The following is a 26,535-nucleotide window of genomic DNA, read 5'->3' on the forward strand; positions in this document are numbered from 1 at the left end:
CAGTTAGAAGCCCCGGGTAAGTTCAACTAATTTTCCCCTGACCCCCCCCCCCCCCCCCCCCCTACAGTGTCCCTCTAAAGGCTTGTGTGACTAGCTATTCCGATGGGTCAGTCTGAAGATGTGATGATGTTTACTATAAGGGCTAGTTTCCATTGTAGCGAATCTGCATGCGTTTTCTGCATGCAGATTTGCATAGCCAATGATAGTAAATGGGGCCTGTTTCCACTTGTCAAGAAATCTGTGCGGTTTGCTGTGCAGGAAAAATCTGCACAGCAGAGCCATCAGAATTGGCACACCGCCTTGTATTCGCATACAATGTAATTAATAGGAAATTCGCATGCGGTTTCACTATGTGAATTTTCCATGCAAATTTGCGTACGTTTTCGCCTGGAGTCAATGTAAAGGCACACACATGCACTGACATGGTTAAATTCACATACTTACAAATAGATGCGAATATTAACGCATTTTCGCGTTAAATATGCATACGAATTCGCATCCGCATGCAAATTCGTTTTTGCGGTTTCCAAAACGAATTTTGCACCGCACAAGTGCAAACGGGCGCTTAAAGAGACACTGAAGCGGGAAAAAAAAGATATAGTGAATTGGTTGTGTACTATGAATAATTACTAGAAGATTAGCAGCAAAGAAAATATTCTCATACTTTTATTTTCAGGTATATAGTGTTTTTTCTAACATTGCATCATTCTATAATATGTGCAGATTACACAACACTCCGCATTCAAAATGAGGCTTTCAGAGCAGTCTGTGAAGTAATGACCTCTCCTCTAGCAGAGGAAAAGTAAATAGTCCAGGAACAGTTGAGATAATACAAGTCAGATAACAGCCCTCTCCATGACTAAGGCTAGTTTCACACCAGGACGTTGCGTTTTAGGGGACGTTATGGTCTCATAACGTGCCCCTAACGCAACGCCTGGTGCTCTCTAAGGTGGACGTCAGAGTGAGCCGCGTTGTGCAGCTCACTCTGGCGTCCGTGATGCGTACTCTTGTGTGCATGCGGCATCACGTGGTCCCGCTGGCCAATCGATGCACAGAGCGGCCGCTCCAGGAAGTAAACACTGCACGTTACTGAGTGCAGTGAATATTAATTAGCCATGTGCCTGGCCGCTCTCCGCTCCTCCCCAACGTTACTGAGCATGTGCAAGCAGTCTAACGCGGCTCTGCTGCTTAGAAAGTACTGCATGCAGTACGTTGTCTGGTGGCGCAGCGTTACTATGTAACGCAACGTGGGCACTGTGAACAGCCCATTGATTTTTCATTGCTGTGCGGTGGGGTGCGTTACAGGCTGCTCTAACGTGCGCCTGTAATGTCCCACTGTGAAACCAGCCTTAAACTTAGTCGCTTAGAGCTTAATGGCTTGTTTGCATAGAGATAACTGGAGTTTCTCAACTCTTCCTGTACTGGAAACAATTAGACTGATGTATCTGATCTTAATGTTTTATTTCTTAGCTGTACTACACATACAAATCATAATATCATCATTTTTTTTTCGCTTCAGTGTCTCTTTAAGTAAGCAGGATTTTGAATGACCGTTTGAAATCCTGTGTTATCTCCTGTTACTTAAAGGGAACCTAAACTGAGAGGGATATGGATGTTTCCTTTAAGCAAAATACCAGTTGCCTGGCAGTCCTGATCTCTTTAGCTGCAGTAGTGCCTGAATCACTGACCTGAAACAAGCATGCAGCTAATCCAGTCTGACTTCAGTCAGAGCAACTGATCTGAATGCTTGTTGAGATTAAAAAAAAAAAAAAAAAAGTATTAGAGACACAGGATCAGCAGGAGAGTCCAGCAACTGGTATTATTTTAAAGGGAAGGTTCAGGGAGAATGAAAAAATAAAATAAAAATCCATATCCACTTACCTGGGGCTTCCTCCAGCCCGTGGCAGGCAGGAGGTGCCCTCGCCGCCGCTCCGCAGGCTCCCGGTGGTCTTTGGTGGCCGACCTGGCCAGACCGGGCTCTTCTGCGGCCCGCGCCGGCGTCATCGGACATCCTCCGGGCTGTACTGCGCAGGCGCAGAACTACTGCGCCTGCGCAGTACAGCCCGGAGGACGTCCGATAACGTCAGCGCGCCCCGGTGAGGCGCAGAAGAGCCTGACCTGGTAGCCGGGCCTGGTTGGGTCGGCCACCGGAGACGACCGGGAGCCTCTGGAGCGGCGGCGAGGGCACCTCCTGCCTGCCTGCCACGGGCTGGAGGAAGCCCCAGGTAAGTGGATATGGATTTTTTTTTTTTTCATACTCTCTGAACTTTCCCTTTAAAAGGAATAATCCATATCCTTCTCAGTTTAGGTTCCCTTTAAAGTGGATCGGAGATAAACTTTTACTCATTGCATAAATGTGTTCTGTTCATATAGTTTATAGGGCATTCCTCAAGCCAAATATATATATATATATATATATATATATATATATATATATATATATATATATATATATATATATATATATATATATATATATATATATATATATATATATATATATATATATATATATATATATATATATATATATATATATATATATATATATATATATATATATATATATATATATATATATATATATATATATATATATATATATATATATATATATATATATATATATATATATTATTTTTTTTTTTTTTTTTTTTTTTTTTTATACTCTAATTCCCTATAAACTAAACAAGCCTCGCCCACAGCTCCTTTTGTGCCTAGGCACTGTAGCAAGGGCTTATGGGAGCTCAGTCTGGGCAGGAGGAGGAGGTTACTAGCCATTGATTTCAGAGGCAGAGGGGAGGAGGAGAGAGGACTGAATTTACACACAGGCAAGCTGATAACATCTCCAGTCCTCAGCCTGTGACAATGTGACAAACAGAACATGGCTGCCCTCATTGTATCACAGGAATAAGTAATCATAAACTTTTGAAGCTTTTTGCAGCTTGATATGGTGTGTAAACGATCTAAACTTTAGATAAGATATAGACAAGTTACTTAATTTTTTTTTTCTTTTTTTCCAAGGACTTGTTTTTATTGTCCCCTTTCTACTAAACTGAGGCTTATATTTTGGATAAGTGGTTACTTGTAGCAGAGTGAAGACTGAGAGACAAAAGGCAATTTGTTGGCTTAATAGATAGCATTAGATATAATGCTATGTTTGGGAGTGCCGCCTTGCAGACCATTTACTTCAAACTTTCTCATATGGATGTCCAGGCAAAAACTCAAATCCTTCAAGTAAACTTTCTGTTTGTAATCCAGCAGCAAAAGTTATATACAGTTCTTCCCATGTTTATTATTTGGAAGTCTGGAGCAAGTGGCTAAAGGCATGTACCCATATTGCGATTTTCCCAATGATTTTTCTGGCGATAAGTCTAGCGATTGTTTCAGCAATCACGCAAATGTCGTTTAGTGTTACGTTGCATATGGGGCCTCGCTGGATCCATCTTCCTCTGTCAGATGGGCGAGTATTCAGCTTTAAAGAGACTCCGTAACAAAAATTGCATCCTGTTTTTTATCATCCTACAAGTTCAAAAAGCTATTCTAATATGTTCTGGCTTACTGCAGCACTTTATACTATCACTGTCTCCGTAATAAATCAATGTATCTTTCCCCTGTCAGACTTGTCGGCCTGTGTCTGGAAGGCTGCCAAGTTCTTCAGTGTTGTGGTTCTGCTATGAACTCCCCCTTCCAGGCCCCTCTATGCACATTGCCTGTGTGTTATTTAGGATTAGAGCAGCTTCTCTCTTATCTTTTACAAGCTGGATAAATCGTCCTCTGAGCTGGCTGGGCTTTCACATACTGAAGAATTACAGGCAAGGGCAAAGCTGTTTGCAGGAAGAAACAAGCAGCCTGAAACTTCAGTGCATGAGAACAGGGGGAAAGAAACACACAAATGATCTCTTGAGATTCAAAAGGAAGGCTGTATACAGCCTGCTTGTGTATGGATGTATTTTCTATGTGTGGACATACTGTACATCAACCTACTTCCTGTTTTGGTGGCCATTTTGTTTGTTTATAAACAAACTTTATAAAACTGTTTTTAACCACTTGAGGACCTAGGGCTTTCTACCCCTTAACCACCCTGGCGTTCTGATTAAATCGCCAGGGTGGCTGCGGGAGGGTTTTTTTTAAATAAAAAAAAACTATTTCATGCAGCCAACTGAAAGTTGGCTGCATGAAAGCCCACTAGAGGGCGCTCCGGAGGCGTTCTTCCGATCGCCTCCGGCGGCCAGAAGTAACACGGAAGGCCGCAATAAGCGGCCTTCCGTGTTTCGCTTACCTCGTCGCCATGGCGACGAGCGGAGTGACGTCATGGACGTCAGCCGACGTCCTGACGTCAGCCGCCTCCGATCCAGCCCTTAGCGCTGGCCGGAACTGTTTGTTCCGGCTACGCTGGGCTCGGGCGGCTGGGGGGACCCTCTTTCGCCGCTGCACACGGCGGATCGCCGCGCTGCAGCGGCGATCAGGCAGCACACGCGTCTGGCAAAGTGCCGGCTGCGTGTGCTGCTTTTTATTTGGTGAAAATCGGCCCAGCAGGGCCTGAGCGGCAGCCTCTGGCGGTGTTGGACGAGCTGAGCTCGTCCAGACCGCTCAGCAGGTTAAGGACCGGCAACTTTTTTTCCATTCAGACCACTGCAGCTTTTACGGTTTATTGCTCGCTTATACAACCTACCACCTAAATGAATTTTGGCTCCTTTTCTTGTCACTAATAAAGCTTTCTTTTGGTGCTATTTGATTGCTCCTGCGATTTTTACTTTTTATTATATTCATCAAAAAAGACATGAATTTTGGCAAAAAAAATGATTTTTTTTTAACTTTCTGTGCTGACATTTTTCAAATAAAGTAAAATTTCTGTATACATGCAGCGCGAAAAATGTGGACAAACATGTTTTTGATTAAAAAAACCCCCATTCAGTGTATATTTATTGGTTTGGGTAAAAGTTATAGCGTTTACAAACTATGGTGCAAAAAGTAAATTTTCTCATTTTCAAGCATCTATGACTTTTCTGACCACCTGACATGTTTCATGAGGGGCTAGAATTCCAGGATAGTATAAATACCCCCCAAATGAACCCATTTTGGAAAGAAGACATCCCAAAGTATTCACTGAGAGGCATAGTGAGTTCATAGAAGATATTATTTTTTGTCACAAGTAAGCGGAAAATGACACTTTGTGAGAAAAAAAAAAGAAGTTTCCATTTCTTCTAACTTGCGACAAAAAAAAATGAAATCTGCCACGGACTCACCATGCCCCTCTCTGAATACCTTGAAGGGTCTACTTTCCAAAATGGGGTCATTTGTGGGGTGTGTTTACTGTCCTGACATTTTGGGGGGTGCTAAATTGTAAGCACCCCTGTAAAGCCTAAAGGTGCTCATTGGACTTTGGACCCCTTAGCGCAGTTAGGCTGCAAAAAAGTGCCACACATGTGGTATTGCCATACTCAGGAGAAGTAGTATAATGTGTTTTGGGGTGTATTTTTACACATACCCATGCTGGGTGGGAGAAATATCTCTGTAAATGACAATTTGTTAATTTTTTTTACACACAATTGTCCATTTACAGAGATATTTCTCCTACTCAGCATGGGTATGTGTAAAAATACACCCCAAAACACATTATACTACTTCTCCTGAGTACGGCGATACCACATGTGTGGCACTTTTTTGCACCCTAACTGCGCTAAAGGGCCCAAAGTCCAATGAGTACCTTTAGGATTTCACAGGTCATTTTGAGTAATTTCGTTTCAAGACTACTCCTCACGGTTTAGGGCCCCTAAAATGCCAGGGCAGTATAGGAACCCCACAAATGGCCCCATTTTAGAAAGACACCCCAAGGTATTCCGTTAGGAGTATGGTGAGTTCATAGAAGATTTTATTTTTTGTCAAAAGTTAGCGGAAAATGACACTTTGTGAAAAAACACAATTAAAATCAATTTCCGCTAACTTGTGACAAAAAATAAAATCTTCTATGAACTCGCCATACTCCTAACGGAATACCTTGGGGTGTCTTCTTTCTAAAATGGGGTCATTTGTGGGGTTCCTATACTGCCCTGGCATTTTAGGGGCCCTAAACCGCGAGGAGTAGTTTTGAAACGAAATTTCTCAAAATGACCTGTGAAATCCTAAAGGTACTCATTGGACTTTGGGCCCCTTAGCGTACTTAGGGTGTAAAAAAAGTGCCACACATGTGGTACCGCCGTACTCAAGAGAAGTAGTATAATGTGTTTTGGGGTGTATTTTTACACATACCCATGCTAAGTGGGAGAAATATCTCTGTTAATGACAATTGTTTGATGTTTTTTACACACAATTGTCCATTTACATAGAAATTTCTCCCACCCAGCATGGGTATGTGTAAAAATACACCCCAAAACACATTATACTACTTTTCCTGAGTACGGCGGTACCACATGTGTGACACTTTTTTGCAGCCTAGGTGCGCTAAGGGGCCCAACGTCCTATTCACAGGTCATTTTGAGGCATTTGTTTTCTAGACTACTCCTCGCGGTTTAGGGCCCCTAAAATGCAAGGGCAGTATAGGAACCCCACAAGTGACCCCATTTTAGAAAGAAGACACCCCAAGGTATTCCGTTAGGTGTATGGCGAGTTCATAGAAGATTTTTTTTGTCACAAGTTAGTGAAAAATGACACTTTGTGAAAAAAAAACAATAAAAATCAATTTCCGCTAACTTTTGACAAAGAATAAAATCTTCTATGAACTCGTCATACACCTAACAGAATACCTTGGGGTGTCTTTTTTTCTAAAATGGGGTCACTTGTGGGGTTCCTATACCGCCCTGGCATTTTACAGGCCCAAAACCGTGAGTAGTCTGGAAACCAAATGTCTCAAAATGACTGTTCAGGGGTATAAGCATCTGCAAATTTTGATGACAGGTGGTCTATGAGGGGGCGAATTTTGTGGAACCGGTCATAAGCAGGGTGGCCTTTTAGATGACAGGTTGTATTGGGCCTGATCTGATGGATAGGAGTGCTAGGGGGGTGACAGGAGGTGATTGATGGGTGTCTCAGGGGGTGGTTAGAGGGAAAAATAGATGCAATCAATGCACTGGGGAGGTGATCGGAAGGGGGTCTGAGGGGGATCTGAGGGTTTGGCCGAGTGATCAGGAGCCCACACGGGGCAAATTAGGGCCTGATTTGATGGGTAGGTGTGTTAGGGAGTGACAGGAGGTGATTGATGGGTGTCTCAAGGTGTGATTAGAGGGGGGAATAGATGCAAGCAATGCACTGGCGAGGTGATCAGGGCTGGGGTCTGAGAGCATTCTGAGGGTGTGGGCGGGTGATTGAGTGCCGTAGGGGCAGATAGGGGGTCTAATCTGATAGGTAGCAGTGACAGAGGGTGATTGATGGGTAATTAGTGGGTGTTTAGGGTAGAGAACAGATGTAAACACTGCACTTGGGAGGTGATCGGACGTCGGATCTGCGGGCGTTCTATTGGTATGGGTGGGTGATCAGATTGCCCGCAAAGGGCAGGTTAGGGGCTGATTGATGGGTGGCAGTGACAGCGGGTGATTGCTGGGTTGCAGTGACAGGGGGTGATTGATGGGTGGCAGTGACAGGGGGTGATTGATGGGTGGCAGTGACAGGGGGTGATTGATGGGTGATTGACAGGTGATCAGGGGGGATAGATGCATACAGTACATGGGGGGGGGGTCTGGGGAGAATCTGAGGGGTGGGGGGGTGATCAGGAGGGAGCGGGGGGCAGGGGGGGGATAAAAAAAAATAGCGTTTTTAGATAGTGACAGGGAGTGATTGATGGGTGATTGGGTGCAAACAGGGGTCTGGGGGGTGGGCAGGGGGGGGGGGGTCTGAGGGGTGCTGTGGGCGATCGGGGGGGGGGAAATCAGTGTGCTTGGGTGCAGACTAGGGTGGCTGCAGCCTGCCCTGGTGGTCCCTCGGACATTGGGACCACCAGGGCAGGAGGCAGCCTGTATAATACACTTTGTAAACATTACAAAGTGTATTATACACTTTGTATGCGGCGATCGTCGGGTTAACATCCCGCGGCGCTTCCGTATGGCCGGCGGGATGTTGCGGCGGGTGAGCGGCGCCAGGCGGAGGCGGAGGATCGCGCCACTGATGACGCGATCGCTCTGCCCATGCCCCTACAAGGACCGCCGCCAATTGTCAATACGGCGGTCCTTGCGGGGTCCACTTCCCGGCCGCCAATTGTATATACGGCGGTCGGGAAGTGGTTAATGCGGCGAGGAGCGGCGAAATTGTGTCAGAGGGTAATAGATGTCCCCTAACTCACTGGTATGTTTACTTTTGTGCGATTTTAACAATACAGATTCTCTTTAAGCCATAAAGACCTATTTGAAATTAGTCAGATGGATTGATTGGCTTGACGTATCATGCCAACCTGTGTGTGGCTTTAGGCTTAATGGTCTGGTACAGGAAAGGTGATATAAGTAATGACAAAGGTACAACAATTTAATCAATTCCTAAATCTTTGCTCCTCTTCTCATTAATGAATCTGAGTCTATTTTCGATCACGTTGATGATCCATCAAGTAGCATTCACCAAAATATGATTATCTGTTATGTTGCGCCTCTTTCACATGGGAGTGCTTAGTATGGGCAGTACAGGCGACCACTGGATTGAGTCATGGCCGCGCTCAGAAGTTGCATGATGCATTTTTTAAAATTATTTTTTTGTGCTGCCCGTGCCTGGAGACCCCGGAGGCACTTTTTAACTGCCTGACAAGTGTGCTGTGCAGCCATATGTCTGAAAGAGGGCAAAAAAGCATCTTTTTATTTAAGTGTTTAACATAATAGCCCTACCTAAACCGCCGCTCTAATCTAACTAAATACCCCCCAGTACTCTTGCCCACTTGGGCGGGAGATGTCCTCACATTTACAGATTACCTTGCATGTATTGCGCCGAAAAGTGCAAAATTGGCCTCAATCTTTACATCCACGTTTTTTTTCTAAATTAATGTATACATAAAGCATAATCTTCTTCTGTTTCACTGCCTGACACAGAAATCTGTTCATGCACATAGGATAAAAATTAGCATTGGTAAAGATGGATAGCAACTCATTAGGATTTGTACATTTATGTTGTCATGTAACAGGCTTATTTCTAAGATCCCATTGCTGTGTGCATCCTGTTAATGTTGATGCAGCTGAAATTTAAAAATCTAGATTTTTCTTTTTTCCCTTCCTGTGATAAGTGATTTGGCATCCTGCTTTTTGTAGGGAAGGAAATTCTTGGCTTGGAAGGATCAGTTGATAATTTGGCTAAATTATTTCTGGAGGAATTAAAGCCTTGATCTGAATTACATTCCCAATTCTTCCTTTGCACGCATGATACATATTTATATAGAATGAGCGGAGCCACTTGTTAGGAAGAAAACAGAGTTATATAACACTGATATTCTTGCTTAAAATGTAAAGCATCTTGTTGAATGTCTGCTACAGCATGGTGGCTCACTACTGAGTTGAGTTAGCCTATTTTATGTATGACTATGCATTGATCATGAATGACAATGTAGTAAGTTTTGTGCATTTGCAATTCTGTACTTTTTGCAATAAAGATGTTTAAAATACCTTTGTGGCCGAGTGTAGAACCTCCTTGATGGACGATTTCTGCAGCACGCATCTGAATCCCTAGCTGTGCATGGCACGGCTAAGCGATCTGGATGCGTGCTCACATCACTTCAAGTGCTGCCGTGCTCCTGCAAGATGCATGCCACCTAGTGAAAACGGGGCCTCAGCTAGTTCAGTGCTCAGTTGCTGTGCAAAGTAAAAGTGGGTACACACATCAGATAAGTCTTTGGAAAATGAAAGATCACAGACCAATTTTACCCCCTTCCATGCTGTATGAGAGCCATACCTACAGTCTATTCTATTGAGCTAAACTCTCCATCAGATAAAAATCTTTGCAAAATGCTGTACACATGCAAAAGATCAGTATCTGCAAAAGATCCGTTCCTGCAAAATGCATTCATAGTCTATCTGCAGATCTCATACACACCTTGTTTAACCACTTGAGGACCTAGGGCTTTCTACCCCTTAACCTCCTGAGCGATAATCCCGAGCTGAGCTCGGGGTATATCGCGCAGGAGGATTTCTCAGGCCCTGGTGGGCCGATTTGCATAATTTTTTTTTGTTACACGCAGCTAGCATTTTGCTAGCTGCGTAGAACTTCCGATCGTCGATCCGCCGCCGCTCGCCGTGCCGCGCAGCCCCCCCCTCCCCGACCCCTTGCGCAGCCTGGCCAATCAGGCCAGGCAGCGCTGAGGGGTGGATCGGGACTCCCTCTGACGTCACGACGTCCAAGACGTCGGTGACGTCATCCCGCCCCGTCGCCATGGCGACCGGGGAAGCCCAGCAGGAAATCCCGTTCTGAACGGGATTTCCTGCTTACTCTGATCGCCGAAGGCGATCGGAGTGGGTGGGAGGATGCCGCTGCGCTGCGGCTATCATGTAGCGGCCCTGGGCTCGCTACATGATTTAAAAAACAAAAAATTTAAAAAAAATAGTGCTGCGCCACCTCCTGGGCGATATAATTGTATCGCCCAGAGGGTTAAGGACCGGCCACTTTTTTTCCATTCAGACCACTGCAGCTTTCACGGTTTATTGCTCGCTCATACAACCTACCACCTAAATGAATTTTGGCTCCTTTTCTTGTCACTAATAAAGCTTTCTTTTGGTGCTATTTGATTGCTCCTGCGATTTTTACTTTTTATTATATTCATCAAAAAAGACATGAATTTCTGTGCTGACATTTTTCAAATAAAGTAAAATTTCTGTATACATGCAGCGCGAAAAATGTGGACAAACATGTTTTTGATAAAAAAAAAAACCCATTCAGTGTATATTTATTGGTTTGGGTAAAAGTTATAGCGTTTACAAACTATGGTGCAAAAAGTGAATTTTCTCATTTTCAAGCATCTATGACTTTTCTGACCCCCTGTCATGTTTCATGAGGGGCTAGAATTCCAGGATAGTATAAATACCCCCCAAATTACCCCATTTTGGAAAGAAGACATCCCAAAGTATTCACTGAGAGGCATAGTGAGTTCGTAGAAGATATTATTTTTTGTCACAAGTAAGCGGAAAATTACACTTTGTGAGAAAAAAAAAAAAAAAAGTTTCCATTTCTTCTAACTTGCGACAAAAAAAAAATGAAATCTGCCACGGACTCACCATGCCCCTCTCTGAATACCTTGAAGGGTCTACTTTCCAAAATGGGGTCATTTGTGGGGTGTGTTTACTGTCCTGACATTTTGGGGGGTGCTAAATTGTAAGCACCCCTGTAAAGTCTAAAGGTGCTCATTGGACTTTGGACCCCTTAGCGCAGTTAGGCTGCAAAAAAGTGCCACACATGTGGTATTGCCGTACTCAGGAGAAGTAGTATAATGTGTTTTGGGGTGTATTTTTACACATACCCATGCTGGGTGGGAGAAATATCTCTGTAAGGCTCCCTGCACACTGCAAATCCGTTTTCCGATTCCGATTCCGTTTCCGATTCCGATTCCGTTTCCGATTTTCCTTGAATACATTCAACAGAAAAACGGATCAAAAAACGCAGCATGCAGTTAAGATTAAAAATCTGAATCGGAATCGGATGTAAAAACAGATTAAAAATCTGAATCTGAATCTGATTTGCTTGCAGTGTGCAAGAGGCCTCAATGACAATTTGTTAATTTTTTTTTACACACAATTGTCCATTTACAGAGATCTTTCTCCCACTCAGCATGGGTATGTGTAAAAATACACCGCAAAACACATTATACTACTTCTCCTGAGTACGGCGATACCACATGTGTGGCACTTTTTTGCACCCTAACTGCACTAAGGGGCCCAAAGTCCAATGAGTACCTTTAGGATTTCACAGGTCATTTTGAGAAATTTCGTTTCAAGACTACTCCTCACGGTTTAGGGCCCCTAAAATGCCAGGGCAGTATAGGAACCCCACAAATGACCCCATTTTAGAAAGAAGACACCCCAAGGTATTCCGTTAGGAGTATGGTGAGTTCATAGAAGATTTTATTTTTTGTCAAAAGTTAGCGGAAAATGACACTTTGTGAAAAAACACAATTAAAATCAATTTCCGCTAACTTGTGACAAAAAATAAAATCTTCTATGAACTCGCCATACTCCTAACGGAATACCTTGGGGTGTCTTCTTTCTAAAATGGGGTCATTTGTGGGGTTCCTATACTGCCCTGGCATTTTAGGGGCCCTAAACCGTGAGGAGTAGTCTTGAAACGAAATTTCTCAAAATGACCTGTGAAATCCTAAAGGTACTCATTGGACTTTGGGCCCCTTAGTGCAGTTAGGGTGCAAAAAAGTGCCACACATGTGGTATCGCCATACTCGGGAGAAGTAGTGCAATGTGTTTTGGGGTGTATTTTTACACATACCCATGCTGGGGGGGAGAAATACCTCTGTAAATGGACAATTGTGTGTAAAAAAATCAAGATTGTCATTTACAGAAGTATTTCTCCCACCCAGCATGGGTATGTGTAAAAATACACCCCAAAACACATTATACTACTTCTCCCGAGTACGGCGATACCACATGTGTGGCACTTTTTTGCACCCTAACTGCACTAAGGGGCCCAAAGTCCAATGAGTACCTTTAGGATTTCACAGGTCATTTTTGTTTCAAGACTACTCCTCACGGTTTAGGGCCCCTAAAATGCCAGGGCAGTATAGGAACCCCACTAATGACCCCATTTTAGAAAGAAGACACCCCAAGGTATTCCGTTAGGAGTATGGTGAGTTCATAGAAGTTTTTATTTTTTTGTCACAAGTTAGCGGAAATTGATTTTAATTGGTTTTTTTTCACAGTGTCATTTTCCGCTAACTTGTGACAAAAAATAAAATCTTCTATGAACTCACCATACTCCGTACGGAATACCTTTGGGTGTCTTCTTTCTAGAATGACTGACGGGTGATGGACGGGTGATCAGGGGGGATAGATGCATACAGTACATGGGGGGGGGGGTTTAGGGGGGGGGTATGGGGAGAATCTGCAGGTACTGATCTTTTGCAGGTACTGATCTTTTGCAGGTACTGATCTTTTGCAGGTACTGATCTTTTGCAGGTACTGATCTTTTGCAGGTACTGATCTTTTGCAGGTACTGATCTTTTGCAGGTACTGATCTTTTGCATGTGTACAGCACCTTTTTGTATGCAGGGTCTGTGATCTTTCATTTTCCAAAGACTTATCTGATGTGTGTACCCACCTTAAGGGCTTGTTTCCACTGTTGCGACGCGATTCGCCGGCATTCCGACGCTTGTAAAAACGCATGCGGATGCGTTTCTGCATGCGTTTTTACCCGCGATTTCGCGTGCGATTTCGCATGGCAGGGTGCCATGCGAAATTAACCATGACACTGCCAGGGCAAAATAACATTGGAAAAGGTGCAAAATCGCACGCGAATCGCGGGTAAAAACGCATGTAAAAAACGCATGCGTTTTTACTATTAAATACATTAGCGGCGATTCGCACGGATTCCCGACGCAGGCGAAATCGTTGCCTCTTTTGTGCGTTTTTCTCCGCAACAAAAAACGCACAACGCCAACGCAGGAGTGGAAACAGCCCCATCTACTCACATTACATGTGCGAATCCGCATGCGTTGGACGCATGCGGATTCGCGATAGTGGGAACGAGCCCTAACTCTGCATGTCAACTCACTGACCATACAATTTTTTTGGGCCTCACAGTACAGCGTTGTAACGTATTGCGTTATTCTACCTCGCTGCATGCAGGCTTTATGTAGTCTCCATTACTTATATAAATGCACGGGTGAGGTTGTGGGAAGTGTTTAATACGCTACTCCATTACACAATGATAATAGAGAAAGCTTCCACGGCAATGATTGAAGGGGTTGGTGTCTGGGAGGGTGAACAACATGAACACCCACCACATCAAAAACATGTTCCTGTTGAAACTTTGTCAACATGCCAATAAAAAATGCATCACGGTAATATGTTTGCTGATAGCTGGCAGGTGTTTTGTTATGCTTTTATAATCAACTAAATGTGGCATTCAAACTTGCTGACAGTGACTGTGACAGGCGTGGTTTGCTTGGACAAAGATGCTGACAAATACTTGGGTGAATTTTCCAGGTCAATGTGTTCTGTCAAGCCTCTTCCCTTTTCATGGCAACTGTTGCCCAAAAGTCATTTTCCTGTGTTTAGAAGGAAATTTGTGAAGATGGGCTTGGTTTGTGACTCTACGGAAGCCAGATTAGAGTACTGAGATTGTGTAGATTGTGTACATGGGACATGCTGTTTGTACGGATCTTCTATATAGGAAGGAAGAGCCCTTGCCACACGTTTGTTGTAATTCTGTTCTGGTAAATCATCTTATATATTTCAGTGTATCCCATTAAAGTTTAACGTTCTTTTACTGACTTGGTAAAACTTTTGCTACACAGATTCTCAGGAAGGCCTGTTGTAATTAATTTTGAGTATTTTGGTGCCCATTCATGGTACAATTTTTTTCTATTAGATAACTGTTCAATTATTCCATTAGATCGAATATAAAGATTTTTCAAACCTGTCCAATCGGATTTTTATTGAAAAAAAAGGGATAATATATACTTTCTTGTTCGGAAAAAAAGGTGATGACAGCTCAATTTTCCTATTAAATATTTCATATGCTGGCTGCATAATAAACCGCTAGGCAAAGCTAGAGTAAAGTATCACTGTAGATTTTTATTGCTGTCTTAATGTTCTGAGAAAGCAATACATTCATGTTTTTGGGAATGGTTAGAATGTGACAAGTTTGTGTTTACTTGATGGCTTGCTGGAGAATTCCTTATTCCTGTCCTATTGGCAAAACAGGAAATTAGGGAAAAATTTGTGAGAAGTGCACAAAGAAAAAAAAATCTTATGGGTGGGAACAGAGTAATAACAAGAGATACTACTGTTATAAACTGTTCTAATCACCTTTTTCCGGCACCAGCAACTCATCAGCAAGAGTTGCACACACGACTCATCACAGCAAGCAGGAGATAGACTTTCTCAGGCTTCTTCAATATTCACGTTATTTATTCAGGAAACAGAAATACAGATAGATACAGTTTATCATATCCTAGCCACGCCAATATTCATGCTGCGTTACAAGCTTCTTGATTAAACTTCCTGCTGAAGTCAATCAGGTACCTTCTTTCTAAACTACGTTACACTAGACTACCTATGTACAGCATACAATATATCAGATTACATATAGAATGAAAATACTTAGAGGTCCTAGTCAGCATTTAGAGCTAGTGTGAAAGTAAGAAGCAGAGTGAGCTCTGATCGCCCACCTGGGTTTTAATACCGACTAGGAAAGAGTTAAATGTGACATCATCTTCGCCATCCCCTAGACCAGACTATTGGTTGAGCCCCCTCGTGGTGTCATAATACAGACCTACTCGATTAATATTCAATGTCACCTTTCCTTTACTTACTGGAATTTGGGTATTTTGGTAAACATGGCCTATGTTGATTGATCCTGTGGTGTACGTGTTGAGGTCAGAGTAGGCCTGTGGCCTTCTTTCAGGAACATGTTCTCAGTATCTGCGTGTATTCTCTGCTACACGCAGACCCTGAGATGCCTCTGCCTGCATCACAAGAACTCTATTTATTTTAAAGGCATACACTGCGGACAAGCCTTTTACCTAAACTCAGGCCAAATAACTGAGGCCTACTTAAATTATAACTACAGTAGATTTCCTTTATAGTAAATTCCAAGGGACCAGGAAAAGTAGTTTACTATATAAGAATTGGTCATACATTATTTATATACAGTAGATGCATTTGTTGGAACCTTAGGACTGAGTTTACTATACTATTTCCTGAGGTTTACTATATCCGTTTAATAGGACGAGAGTCTACTATATTCTTTCTGCCTTAAAGGGAACCTAAACTGAGGATATGGATTTTTCCTTTTAAAATAATACCAGTTGCCTGACTCTCCTGCTGATCCTATGTCTCTAATACTTTTAGCCACAGCCCCTCAACAAGCATGCAGATCAGGTGCTCTGACTAAAGTCAGACTGGATTAGCTGCATGCTTGTTGTTTTAGGTGTGTGATACAGCCACTGCAGCCAAATAGATCAACAGGACTGCCAGGCAACTGGTATTGTTTAAAATCAAAAACATCCATATGCCCGGTGACACTGGGCCCGAGTGTCAGGCTCCTCTTCCTGAAACGTCACGTCTGTCGTCATCCCGGTGGCCGGGGGGGTCAGTACGGCGCATGCGCATTACTGTCACGCCGGACGCCGTGATGACGCGAGGCAGCTGTGTGATGACTACAGACGTGACGTTTCAGGAAGAGGAGCCCGACACTCAGGCCCAGAGTTGCCGGGAGCCGCCGGGGAGACATTTTTCTGACCAGGCTCTGGGTGAAGAGCCAGATGGATGCCGTGGGACCTCCCGACCTACACTGGGCTGCAGAAAGCCCCAGGTGACTACCAATTTCGTCTTTATTTTGAGCTCGGAGTCCCTTTAATAACAAAGTAATTGCTGATACATATGTGCAAATACACGGTAAAGCCACATGACTGAGTTGAGGATTGAGCCCATGGTCATAATCGAGCATTCTAAAAGCAGGACGTGCATTACAATAGAAATGCATGAAATATGCTAGAAACCTTAGGAGAGGTCAGTTTACCTTCACATAGAAAGTCATCCCCTACCATAGACATTCCTCCATGTGACATCATCCCCATCCTCAATATGCAAAAAGGGCACTTTTTAAAGTAGGTGCTATAGGCTGCTTTTGTTATAAGGTAAAACTCCACTTGTGCTTGGAACAAGCAATCCCTTTAGTTGTGCACATTACAAGGATTAATGACAATCCTCCTTTCAGCTTACTTACTTGTAATGTGCATGTGCTGTATATGTTATTTTCCAGGACATCTGGACAGCACCCCTCTTGAAACTTGTCTCCCCTCCCACCTATGGACAGGAAGCTTAAAGATACAATATTTGCATAAGCAAGTAGTCAGGAAGCATAAAGCAGGCACACATGCCAATGCTCCTCCGTAAATAAAAAATAAGTCCCGGACACATAATAATGCTCAATTCAATTTTAATGTACAAATACACCCAAAATAGGGTGGGTAGCAGGGGTGCTGTCCTTCCGACTCTTGGAAAAGACATTACCTTAAAGCGGATCCGAGATGAAAAACTAACTATAACAAGTCACTTGTCTATATATCTTATCTAAAGTTTAGATAGTTAACACAGCAAATCTAGCTGCAAACAGCTTCGATAGAATATGATTTTTTTCCTGTGATACGACAGCAGCCATGTTGTTTGTAAACCTTAAACACAGGTAAGCTTATCTACATCTTCAGCACTCAGCCTGTGAAAAAAACCTAACCCCCCCCCCTCTCCTCCTCCCTCAACTCTGCCTCTGAAATCTCTGGCTAGTAATACCTCCCCCTCCTCCTGCCCCGACTGAGCTCTCATGAGCCCTTGCTACTGTCTGAAAATACCTTGGCTCTCTGAAAACCTGTGGGCGAGGCTTGTTTAGTTTACAGGGAATAAGAGAATTAAAACAAAAAAGTATTTGGCTTGAGGAATGCCCTATAAACAATAGGAAAGGAACACAATTATGCAATGAGTAAAAGTTCATCTCTGATCCACTTTAAGTATAATTGGCCTTTCCCAGGACTTCTGTCACGACAGCACCCCTCTTGAGAGGATAAGCAAGACTATACTCTAGGGTGGGATAACCAGGGCTGTGGAGTCGGCCCGAAAATCCACCGACTCCGACTCCTCAGTTTAGGATTCCACCGACTCCTCGACTCCGACTCCTCTAATTTGCATATTACAATTTTGTTGATTAACAGTATGTAATGTGAAATTCGTCTCTTAACTGCCAACGCTTAGGAATTTTACAAGACAACTGAAGTGAGAAGGATATGTAGACTACTATATTTATTCCCTTTAGACTAAAACTAGTCCTTGGTAAGAGTACTTGTAAAAGGTACAGACCGGAACAAAGAACATCTATCAGGCCCAAGACAATGTGACTGTGGGTACATGTAAGAATGATGTGCAGGTACTCTGCAGGGGAATGAGGAGATTCTTCCTCTATTACACATTCTTTATGCACAATCTGAACAAGGTTTATGGGTGATAGACAACACCTCTGTGTTCAATGTGCATTCTCAGTGGATTCCCTGCAGCTCTGTGGGGAGAGCATATGTAGAGTATAGTACTACTGTGTAACAAAGTAAACCTGAGACAGATGAAATTAATGTTTTATACATACCTGGGGCTTCCTCCAGCCCCCTTCAGGCTAATCAGTCCCTCGCTGTCGTCCTCCGCCACCTGGATCTTCTGCTATGAGTCCAGGCACTTGAGCCAGTCTGGTGTAGTGCGCATGCACACACCCTGCTGCCGGGAGCGTACTACACCTGCGCAGCACTATTGTGCAGGTGCAGAACGCTCCTGGCTGTGGAAGTGGCACGTAGCCAGACTGCTCTGACTGGCTGAATTACCTGGACTCATAGCAGAAGATCCAGGTGGCGGAGGAGGACAGCGAGGGACCGAATGGCCTGAAGGGGGCTGGAGGAAGCCCCAGGTATGTATAAAGCTTTTCTTTTAATTCACCTCAGGTACCCTTTAATTCATAGTCACCAAACCAAATTTTAACATATCAATTTAATTGATTTCATGAGCAAAGAGAGTGCATACATTTGCATAAACCAGCATCAATGCAGAATTGTACCCATCTCATTGACCATTTCTATTAGTGACATGGCTACACATCAGGCTTTATACTTACAGCATAGCTGTTATTTAGTATATATAAGAGATTCCTTTGTACACATATACAGTCACAATCAGATGTGTATATCTGACTTTAAAAATATGGGGACTGCTTTATTGAAGCAGCACAAGTAACTCATTTTGATTGGTTTATTTCATATTTGTGGACTGAACACAGCTATTACTGTATATATACTGTATATATACATTATTTTTAATGACTATTATCTGAGAAATAGAACATTTTATCATATTTTCTATTTTAATTACAGTTACAAATTCATTAGGAGTCGGAGTCGGTGCATTTTTTCCCGACTCCGACTCCAGGCACCCAAAATTGCTCCGACTCCACAGCCCTGGGGATAACAGCCTATTAACCTTTCAATTTGCAGCCAGCTTTGCATCTCCACGATTGGTGGAAGCTAGAGACCTCCCATCTTGGCATGAGTAACTAGTGGAGGAGATTGAGCTCCTATTTTTTTGCACTTTAATTGTTTTTGTTAATTTTTGTTTTAAATATCTGCTTGTAAATTAGTCAATCAAGTGTAGTAGCTGCAGATCTTGTTCCCTAACTGCATGCAGTTTGCGAAATTGCAGTAAATTCCAAAAATATCATCTCCTTGAGCGCCTCTAGTCATTGCACAGAGTAGGAGACTAATTTCCAGGTGTAGTCCAAATATTGACTGGCAGCAAACTTGGACACGCCTATGTGACACAGAAGTAATAGTTGTCTGACACCTATACGTCTTTATCACATGTATATATTCATTACTTGTCTTCTTGTTTCCAGGAATGCATCCTGTCAGGAATAATGTCAGTAAATGGCAAGAAAGTGCTGCACATGGATCGTAATTCTTACTATGGGGGAGAGAGTGCTTCTATCACACCTTTGGAAGATGTAAGGATTCATTTTTGCTATCAGTACATCATTTACCATAGAACTAGTGATCCTCTCTGTTGGTTTATTGCTGTAGAGCATTATGTAAAATGTGTTAAAGTACCCCTGAACTGAGAGCAGGGTTTCCATGCTAATAGTAATGTTATAAGCGGCGCTGTGACATATGTTACAGCACCATCCTCCCCTTCCAGTGCCACCAGGAGTTCCCAATATGCTTTCCTGAAATGCTGAACTGGAAACATCGTCTATATTATGAGTGTGGCGGAAGTGGCAGTTCTCCTCTTGTGTCTAGTCCATCCATAGGGAACGCCCCTTTGCCACCTGGTCACTCCCACTTGTGACATAATTACTGCCCCCTCATGGTTGCTCCTGATATTATGTTACAGCTCACAGAGTGCAGGAGAGCTGCGACGTGTGTGCGCTGTGGGAGTTGAGTGTTAATTAATAAACCTTAAGCAACCATGGGGCAGTAACTATGTCGCAAGGGGCGTGACTGGGTGGCGAAGGGCTTTCCCATGAATGGTTCAATCTTGAGCACCTATGAGTCTCACCTCTGCTATCCCTTGGCCAGGTAGCAACAGCCGGTGCTCCTCTCCTGCAGGTACACCACCCCTGCAAAGCAACAATATGTAGAAGAAGGCACTCCACAGGCTCTAAACTTGCGTTTGACTTCTTTATTCGAGCAACAGCACACACTACATGTTACGGGTACTCTGACCCTTCATCAGGTGTAACCGCCCACCACCACACCACCCCTTATATAGGACCACCCACAGGAAGTACAACCCCCTGAAAGTCCAACATAAGTCCACAGGAAGTTCTATATAATAAATTGCAAGTGACATAATAAACAAATATGTACAATATCTAAATCCTCATACAGGGAACTACTATACCGTCTACCCTGCAAAAACAAGATGAGGGGTCATCCATATCCCGCAATTTATAGAGGCCCACATTAGAATTCTTTCCTGTAAAAAAAATTAAGGAAAACATTCTTGTAAGGAATTAAAGGAAACATTTGAAACTCACATTTTCATTTAATCCTCTAGGAGTCACACAATCTAGTTTCCTTATCCACTCAACCTCTCTGCGGAGTAATACCTTTTCTCTATCCCCTCCTCGTCTAAGAGGGGGAATAGAATCCACTACCATCCATTTCAGCTGAGATGCTGAATGTCCAGCTTGATAAAAATGTCTAGCCACGGGGACATTTTGTTTCTCAGGGTTTTTATAAAAATCTGAGATGCTCCTTTTATGCTCCTGAATGCGGACTTTTACATTTCGGGTGGTCTCCCCTACGTACACCAGCCCGCAAGGGCACTTTAAAGCATATATGGCATACTCTGTGTTGCAGTTATAATTACCACCCACTCTGATCCTTTGACCAGTGTGGGGGTGGGAGATACATTCTCCCTTGATCACCGCAGAGCAGCAATTGCAAGAGCAACAAGGATGCGTGCCTCTGCGACCAATCGTCTGTCTTTGTTTCGGATCCCTTTTACATACAAAATTGGCCACTGTTCTGCCTCTCCTGTATGCAAACAAGGGAATATCTTTGAAAAGAGAACCAACCTCTGAATCTTTCTGTAGAATAGGCCAGAACTTACATACTATCCCTCTTATTTTCCTAGAGAGGTGACCAAAATGTAAAACAAATGGAATTCTTTCAGACTTTTTGTTCTTATTCATTCCTGATACCAACAAGGACCCTCTGCCTATAGTGCCTACTTCTTCACTAACTTGTAACAATCTATCCCTGTCAAAACTTTCTCCACAAAATTGTCTACAAGCCTAGTAGCAGCCTCACGGTACTCAGTATCAGTGGACGAAATTCTCCGAGCGCGGAAAAATTGTCCCTTTGGTATGCTTTTTTTTAAGTTTTTCATCATGAAAGCTGTCCATGCGCAATAAATTATTTCTTTCAGTCGGCTTCCGAAACAATTTCGTCCGAAACCTACCATCACCCTTGCTGATGGTTACGTCTAAGAAATTTATGCTCTCCACTGAGCATTCCGCCGTGAATTTGATGGTTGAATGCATTGCATTTGCCTCATCTACCATTTTGTGGAAAGAGGTTTCTGAACCCCTCCACAAAATGAGTATGTCGTCCACGAATCTGAAGTACCCCTGAAGCTGCTGTTTGTAACTAGGATTCTGCAAGAACATTTGATTTTCCAATTTTGTCAAAAATAAATTTGCAAATGACGGAGCTACAGGCGACCCCATACTCGTGCCCTGTGTCTGCACGTAAAAATTATCCTTGAATTTGAAATAGTTCTGCCGCAAAACCATGTCCAAACAATCTAGTAAAAAGTAGATTTTATTGTGATGCACATTGGTTTCCAAAAGCTTTTCTTCAATACACTCCATCCCCTCAACATGGGGTATGGAGGTGAACAAGCTTTGTACATCCAAAGTACACAACAGCAAATCATCAGGAACATCAGAAAAACCATTCAACCGATTTAGCAAATCTGTAGTATCTTTCAGACATGTAGGAATCATTTCAGCAAGTGGTTGAAGGTGCGCATCAACATATTTCGACAGCGGGTACAAAACTGAATTCATGCTGGAGACAATTGGCCTGCCTGGTGGACTCTCGAGACTCTTGTGAATTTTAGGTAGTAGGTACAACTCGGGCACCTGGGGGTACTCAGTAGTCAAGTAAGATGAGATTGATTTGTCAATGGTCCCTAAAAGCAGGGCCCATGGATGGACTGGGTGCATGAAGAGCAGGATAACTGCCTCTTCCTCCCCGCCCATAATTGATTGCTTTCCTGAAATGTACGAGTGGGGACCCCCTGGGGGTACTGGACGGTGACGATGGTCCTGTGATATATGCAACATAACACGTTGCTATTAGCGTGAGAATCCCTGCTCTTTGAAGCAGCGATCTCTAGGGACTCATGTACGCTTGCTACATTTTAGGCCAAGAGCGCCCTGATCCACTACCTCAGCGGAGTCTGGTCTAGGGTGTTTACAACTTAAGGGAACCTGAGGAAAGAGGGATATGGAGGTTGCCATATGTATTTCATTTTAAAATATTACCTGTTGCCTGGCAGACGTCCTGATCCTGTCTCTAACACTTTTACCAATTACCTTCTGGTCAGGGTCTTTATCCTATCTGAAATGGGAAGTTTCTGTTATTTGTATTTTGGAGATCAGCTTGTTACTGTAGCTTTAAAAAAAAAAAAAAAAAAAATTTTCCTAAGCCGAGGCAGTTCTGTTAGTTTTTATTTCCCATTCAGGTTTGCTCGACTGGTTTGACACTTTCAAATACAAAGCATGGCAAGTGCTCACATTACCTACCCTACCTCTCTCACTGTTTATCTGCCTACTCCTAACACCCCCCATGCTTGCCTACCTCTTCCTGTACCGCCTACAGGCTATAGGTATGGCGCCCAAATTATACACTTGGTGCTGCTATAGCAGCAATTAACATAGCGACCTATGGCCTTGCCCAAATTACCTGCCTAGCTTGTGTGTGTCTCAGAGCTGAAGAAGCAAGTTTCTCTTCCCTTTAGGCCTTCCATGCTTATAAAATTATACTCTTACTAGTCAGTTAGGCCCATTTGAAATAAACAGGCGCTAGACTAACTCACAAGTGTGTGTGCCCCCAAACACCTGCGTGTGCCCACATGTCCGCCCAGGGCCTGTGCGCATTGCAGCTGCTGCATTCCTGCACACTGTGTCTGACATGGACACATTCCTGCGCTTTCATTAGGTAGGATGGTATTTTGCCAGCAGAAAAAGGCTGTTTGAGTTTACTTGCTTGCAAAATTTGATTTTAGTTTTAGGCTCTGAAAATCTTTTTGTTTATGTGCTTTTATTTTAATTTTTAGCTATATAAAAGGTTTAACCTCCCTGGAAGTCCACCAGAATGTATGGGACGAGGACGAGACTGGAATGTAGATTTGGTTCCAAAATTTCTTATGGCCAACGGTAATAAGTTATCACATATCTTGATTTTTGATGGCTTTTTTTTACCATTTGTGTGAGTCTGAATGAGGTGTGAGTCTTTGTATATTGTGCCAACACATTGCACAGCAGAATATACCAGTAATAAATCCACACACCTTTAGTATGCTTAAGAATGCATAATATACATTTTTTTTTGCTGTGTTTTTGATAAATATTTTTACTTGTCATATCTGTTTCACAGTTAAAATTGTTTTGTTATGCTGGTATTTTCAGGTCAGTTGGTTAAAATGCTGCTGTTTACTGAAGTAACCCGTTACCTGGATTTCAAAGTGATTGAAGGGAGTTTTGTCTACAAAGGAGGAAAAATCTACAAGGTTCCATCTACAGAAGCTGAAGCTCTGGCCTCCAGTGAGTAGCTTGCTTTTCAGCTCGGTAAAACCAAGCAGTTACATGTAGAAAGAGACTGTTCAGCATGTAATGTTTGTATTTATGGTTGGTTGAGTGGAGTACTTAATGTTGATGTATGTAGCTTCTCCACTAATTGCGAATTCATTTTATGCTCTTCAAGGTTTGATGGGCTTGTTTGAGAAGAGGCGGTTCAAGAAATTCCTTAGCTGTGTTGCAAACTTTGATGAGAATGACCCAAAAACAACAGAAGGCATTGATCCCAAGAAAACAACCATGCTAGAGGTTTACAAGAAGTTTGACTTGGGCCAAGATGTAGTTGATTTTACAGGCCATGCTCTGGCTCTTTACCGGACTGATGAGTGAGTTCTGTGACAGACTTATAGTGTTCATGTGGTTGTTTATTAGCTGCTTATATATTCCTCTCTGACATACCATACCTTTTTTGGTTTAAAAATCTATGGGCTTGATATCTAAGGCATCTCCAGTGGTGGACTAGATTACAGGTGATCCAGCAAGCCTGAACTTTTTTGTGTGTGTACTATATGGTAATCTTTCTTCCCTTTCCTTGGTCATAGTGAAATCTAGTAAGGGTTTCTCAAAGGTTAGTACACTAGTGGTTATATAAGTGAAGCATGGTCCAGTGTTAGCCATGTAGCAGATATGCCGACATCAAATTCGCATAATGCCTTTAATGACTAACTGTACATACTCACCTAAAGGATTATTAGGAACACCATACTAATATGTTGTTTGACCCCCTCCCCTTTCGCCTTCAGAACTGCCTTAATTCTACGTGGCATTGATTCAACAAGTTGCTGAAAGGATTCTTTAGAAATGTTGGCCCATATTGATAGGATCGCATCTTGCAGTTGATGGAGATTTGTGGATTGCACATCCAGGGCACGCAGCTCCCGTTTCATCACATCCCAAAGATGCTCTTTTGGGTTGAGGTCTGGTGACTTTGGGGGCCATTTTAGTACAGTGAACTTATTGTCATGTTCAAGAAACCAATTTGAAATGATTCAAGCTTTGTGACGGGGTGTTATCCTGCTGGAAGTAGCCATCAGAGGATGGGTAAATGTTGGTCATGAAGGGATGGACATGGTCAGAAACCATGCTCAGGTAGCCCGTAGTATTTAAACGATGCCCAATTGGCACTAAGGGGTCTAAAGTGTGCCAAGAAAACCTCCCCCACACCACTACACCACCACCATCAGCCTGCACAGTGGTAGTAAGGCACGATGGATCCATGTTCTCATTCTGTTTTCGCCAAATTCTGACTATTGAGACTCATCAGACCAGACAACATTTTTCCAGTCTTCAACTGTCCAATTTTGGTGAGCTTGTGCAAATTGTAGCCTCTTTTTACCTATTTGTAGTGGAGAGTGGTGGTACCCGGTGGGGACTTCTGCTGTTGTAGCCCATCCGCCTCAAGGTTGTGCGTTGTGGCCTCACAAATGCTTTGCTGCATACCTCGGTTGTAACGAGTGGTTATTTCAGTCAACGTTGCTCTAACAGCTTTATTCAGTCGGCCCATTCTCCTCTGACCTCTAGCATCAACAAGGCATTTTCGCCCACAGGACTGCCACATACTGGATGTTTTTTCCCTCTTCACACCATTCTTTGTAAACCCTAGAAATGGTTGTGTGTGTGAAAATCCCAGTAACTGAGCAGATTGTGAAATACTCAGACCGGCACCAACAACCATACCACGCTCAAAATTGCTTAAATCACCTTTCTTTCCCATTCTGACATTGTTTGGAGTTCAGGAGATTGTCTTGACCAGGACCACACCCCTAAATGCATTGAAGCAATTGCTATGTGATTGGTTGATTAGATAATTGCATGAATGAAAAATTTAACAGGTGTTCCTAATAATCCTTCAGGTGAGTGTAGTTTTATTGAGTTTTCAAAATTTTGTTTCTTCTGCAGGCATGATACAGAACTGAATCAGAGCCGTACAAAACTTAATGTAATGTGCAGAGACTTGTATCTGATTTTGCAGGCTTTTTTAGCTGACACCATGTCACACAGTCTTCCCTCCTTTGAAATGTAATGCCTGGTACACACCATGCAATTTGCCATCAGATCAGCGGGTCAAGTTGATACTTTTCCACAGGCCTGCTCTAATTTCCGATTGTTTTCCGATCACTTCTGTACAAAATCGATCAGAAAACAGATCTGACAAAAATGGATTCAACCTGTCAATCTGACGGTTAATTGCATGGAGACCTCATTGATGCTTAGGTATATTAAGCCCTGAGAGCATATGGCAATGAAAGTAAGCACATACCAAAATCAAAATGGCTATCAGCTAGAGAAAAGCAACAAGCAATAAAAGATTTGGATGTGTTAAAAAGTCAGCCAGCCAGCCTATCAGGGCAGTCATTAACCACTTAAGGACCACAGGCTTAACCCCCTAGCGACCAGGCCATTTATCACTAATTAGGTCACTGCAGCTTTAAGGGCCTCACTGCTGGGCCGTACATCTCGGCACACAAGTGATTTCCCCACCCCCCACCCCACCTTTTCTGCCCACCACCAGAG

General features: G+C 43.1%; 1 protein-coding gene across 1 annotated transcript in view; it reads left to right on the plus strand.

The window, feature by feature from the left end:
* GDI2 (GDP dissociation inhibitor 2) overlaps nt 1–26,535 on the plus strand; it is a 53,987-nt gene that overhangs the window by 15,133 nt on the left and 12,319 nt on the right. The window contains exons 2-5 of the mRNA XM_068275975.1: nt 19,549–19,656; nt 23,502–23,601; nt 23,854–23,988; nt 24,149–24,347. Of these exons, the coding sequence (XP_068132076.1) occupies nt 19,549–19,656; nt 23,502–23,601; nt 23,854–23,988; nt 24,149–24,347 (542 nt within the window). The remainder of the gene's footprint in view (nt 1–19,548; nt 19,657–23,501; nt 23,602–23,853; nt 23,989–24,148; nt 24,348–26,535) is intronic.

Source organism: Hyperolius riggenbachi, chromosome 3 (assembly GCF_040937935.1).
Source record: "Hyperolius riggenbachi isolate aHypRig1 chromosome 3, aHypRig1.pri, whole genome shotgun sequence".
Lineage (NCBI taxonomy): Eukaryota > Metazoa > Chordata > Amphibia > Anura > Hyperoliidae > Hyperolius > Hyperolius riggenbachi.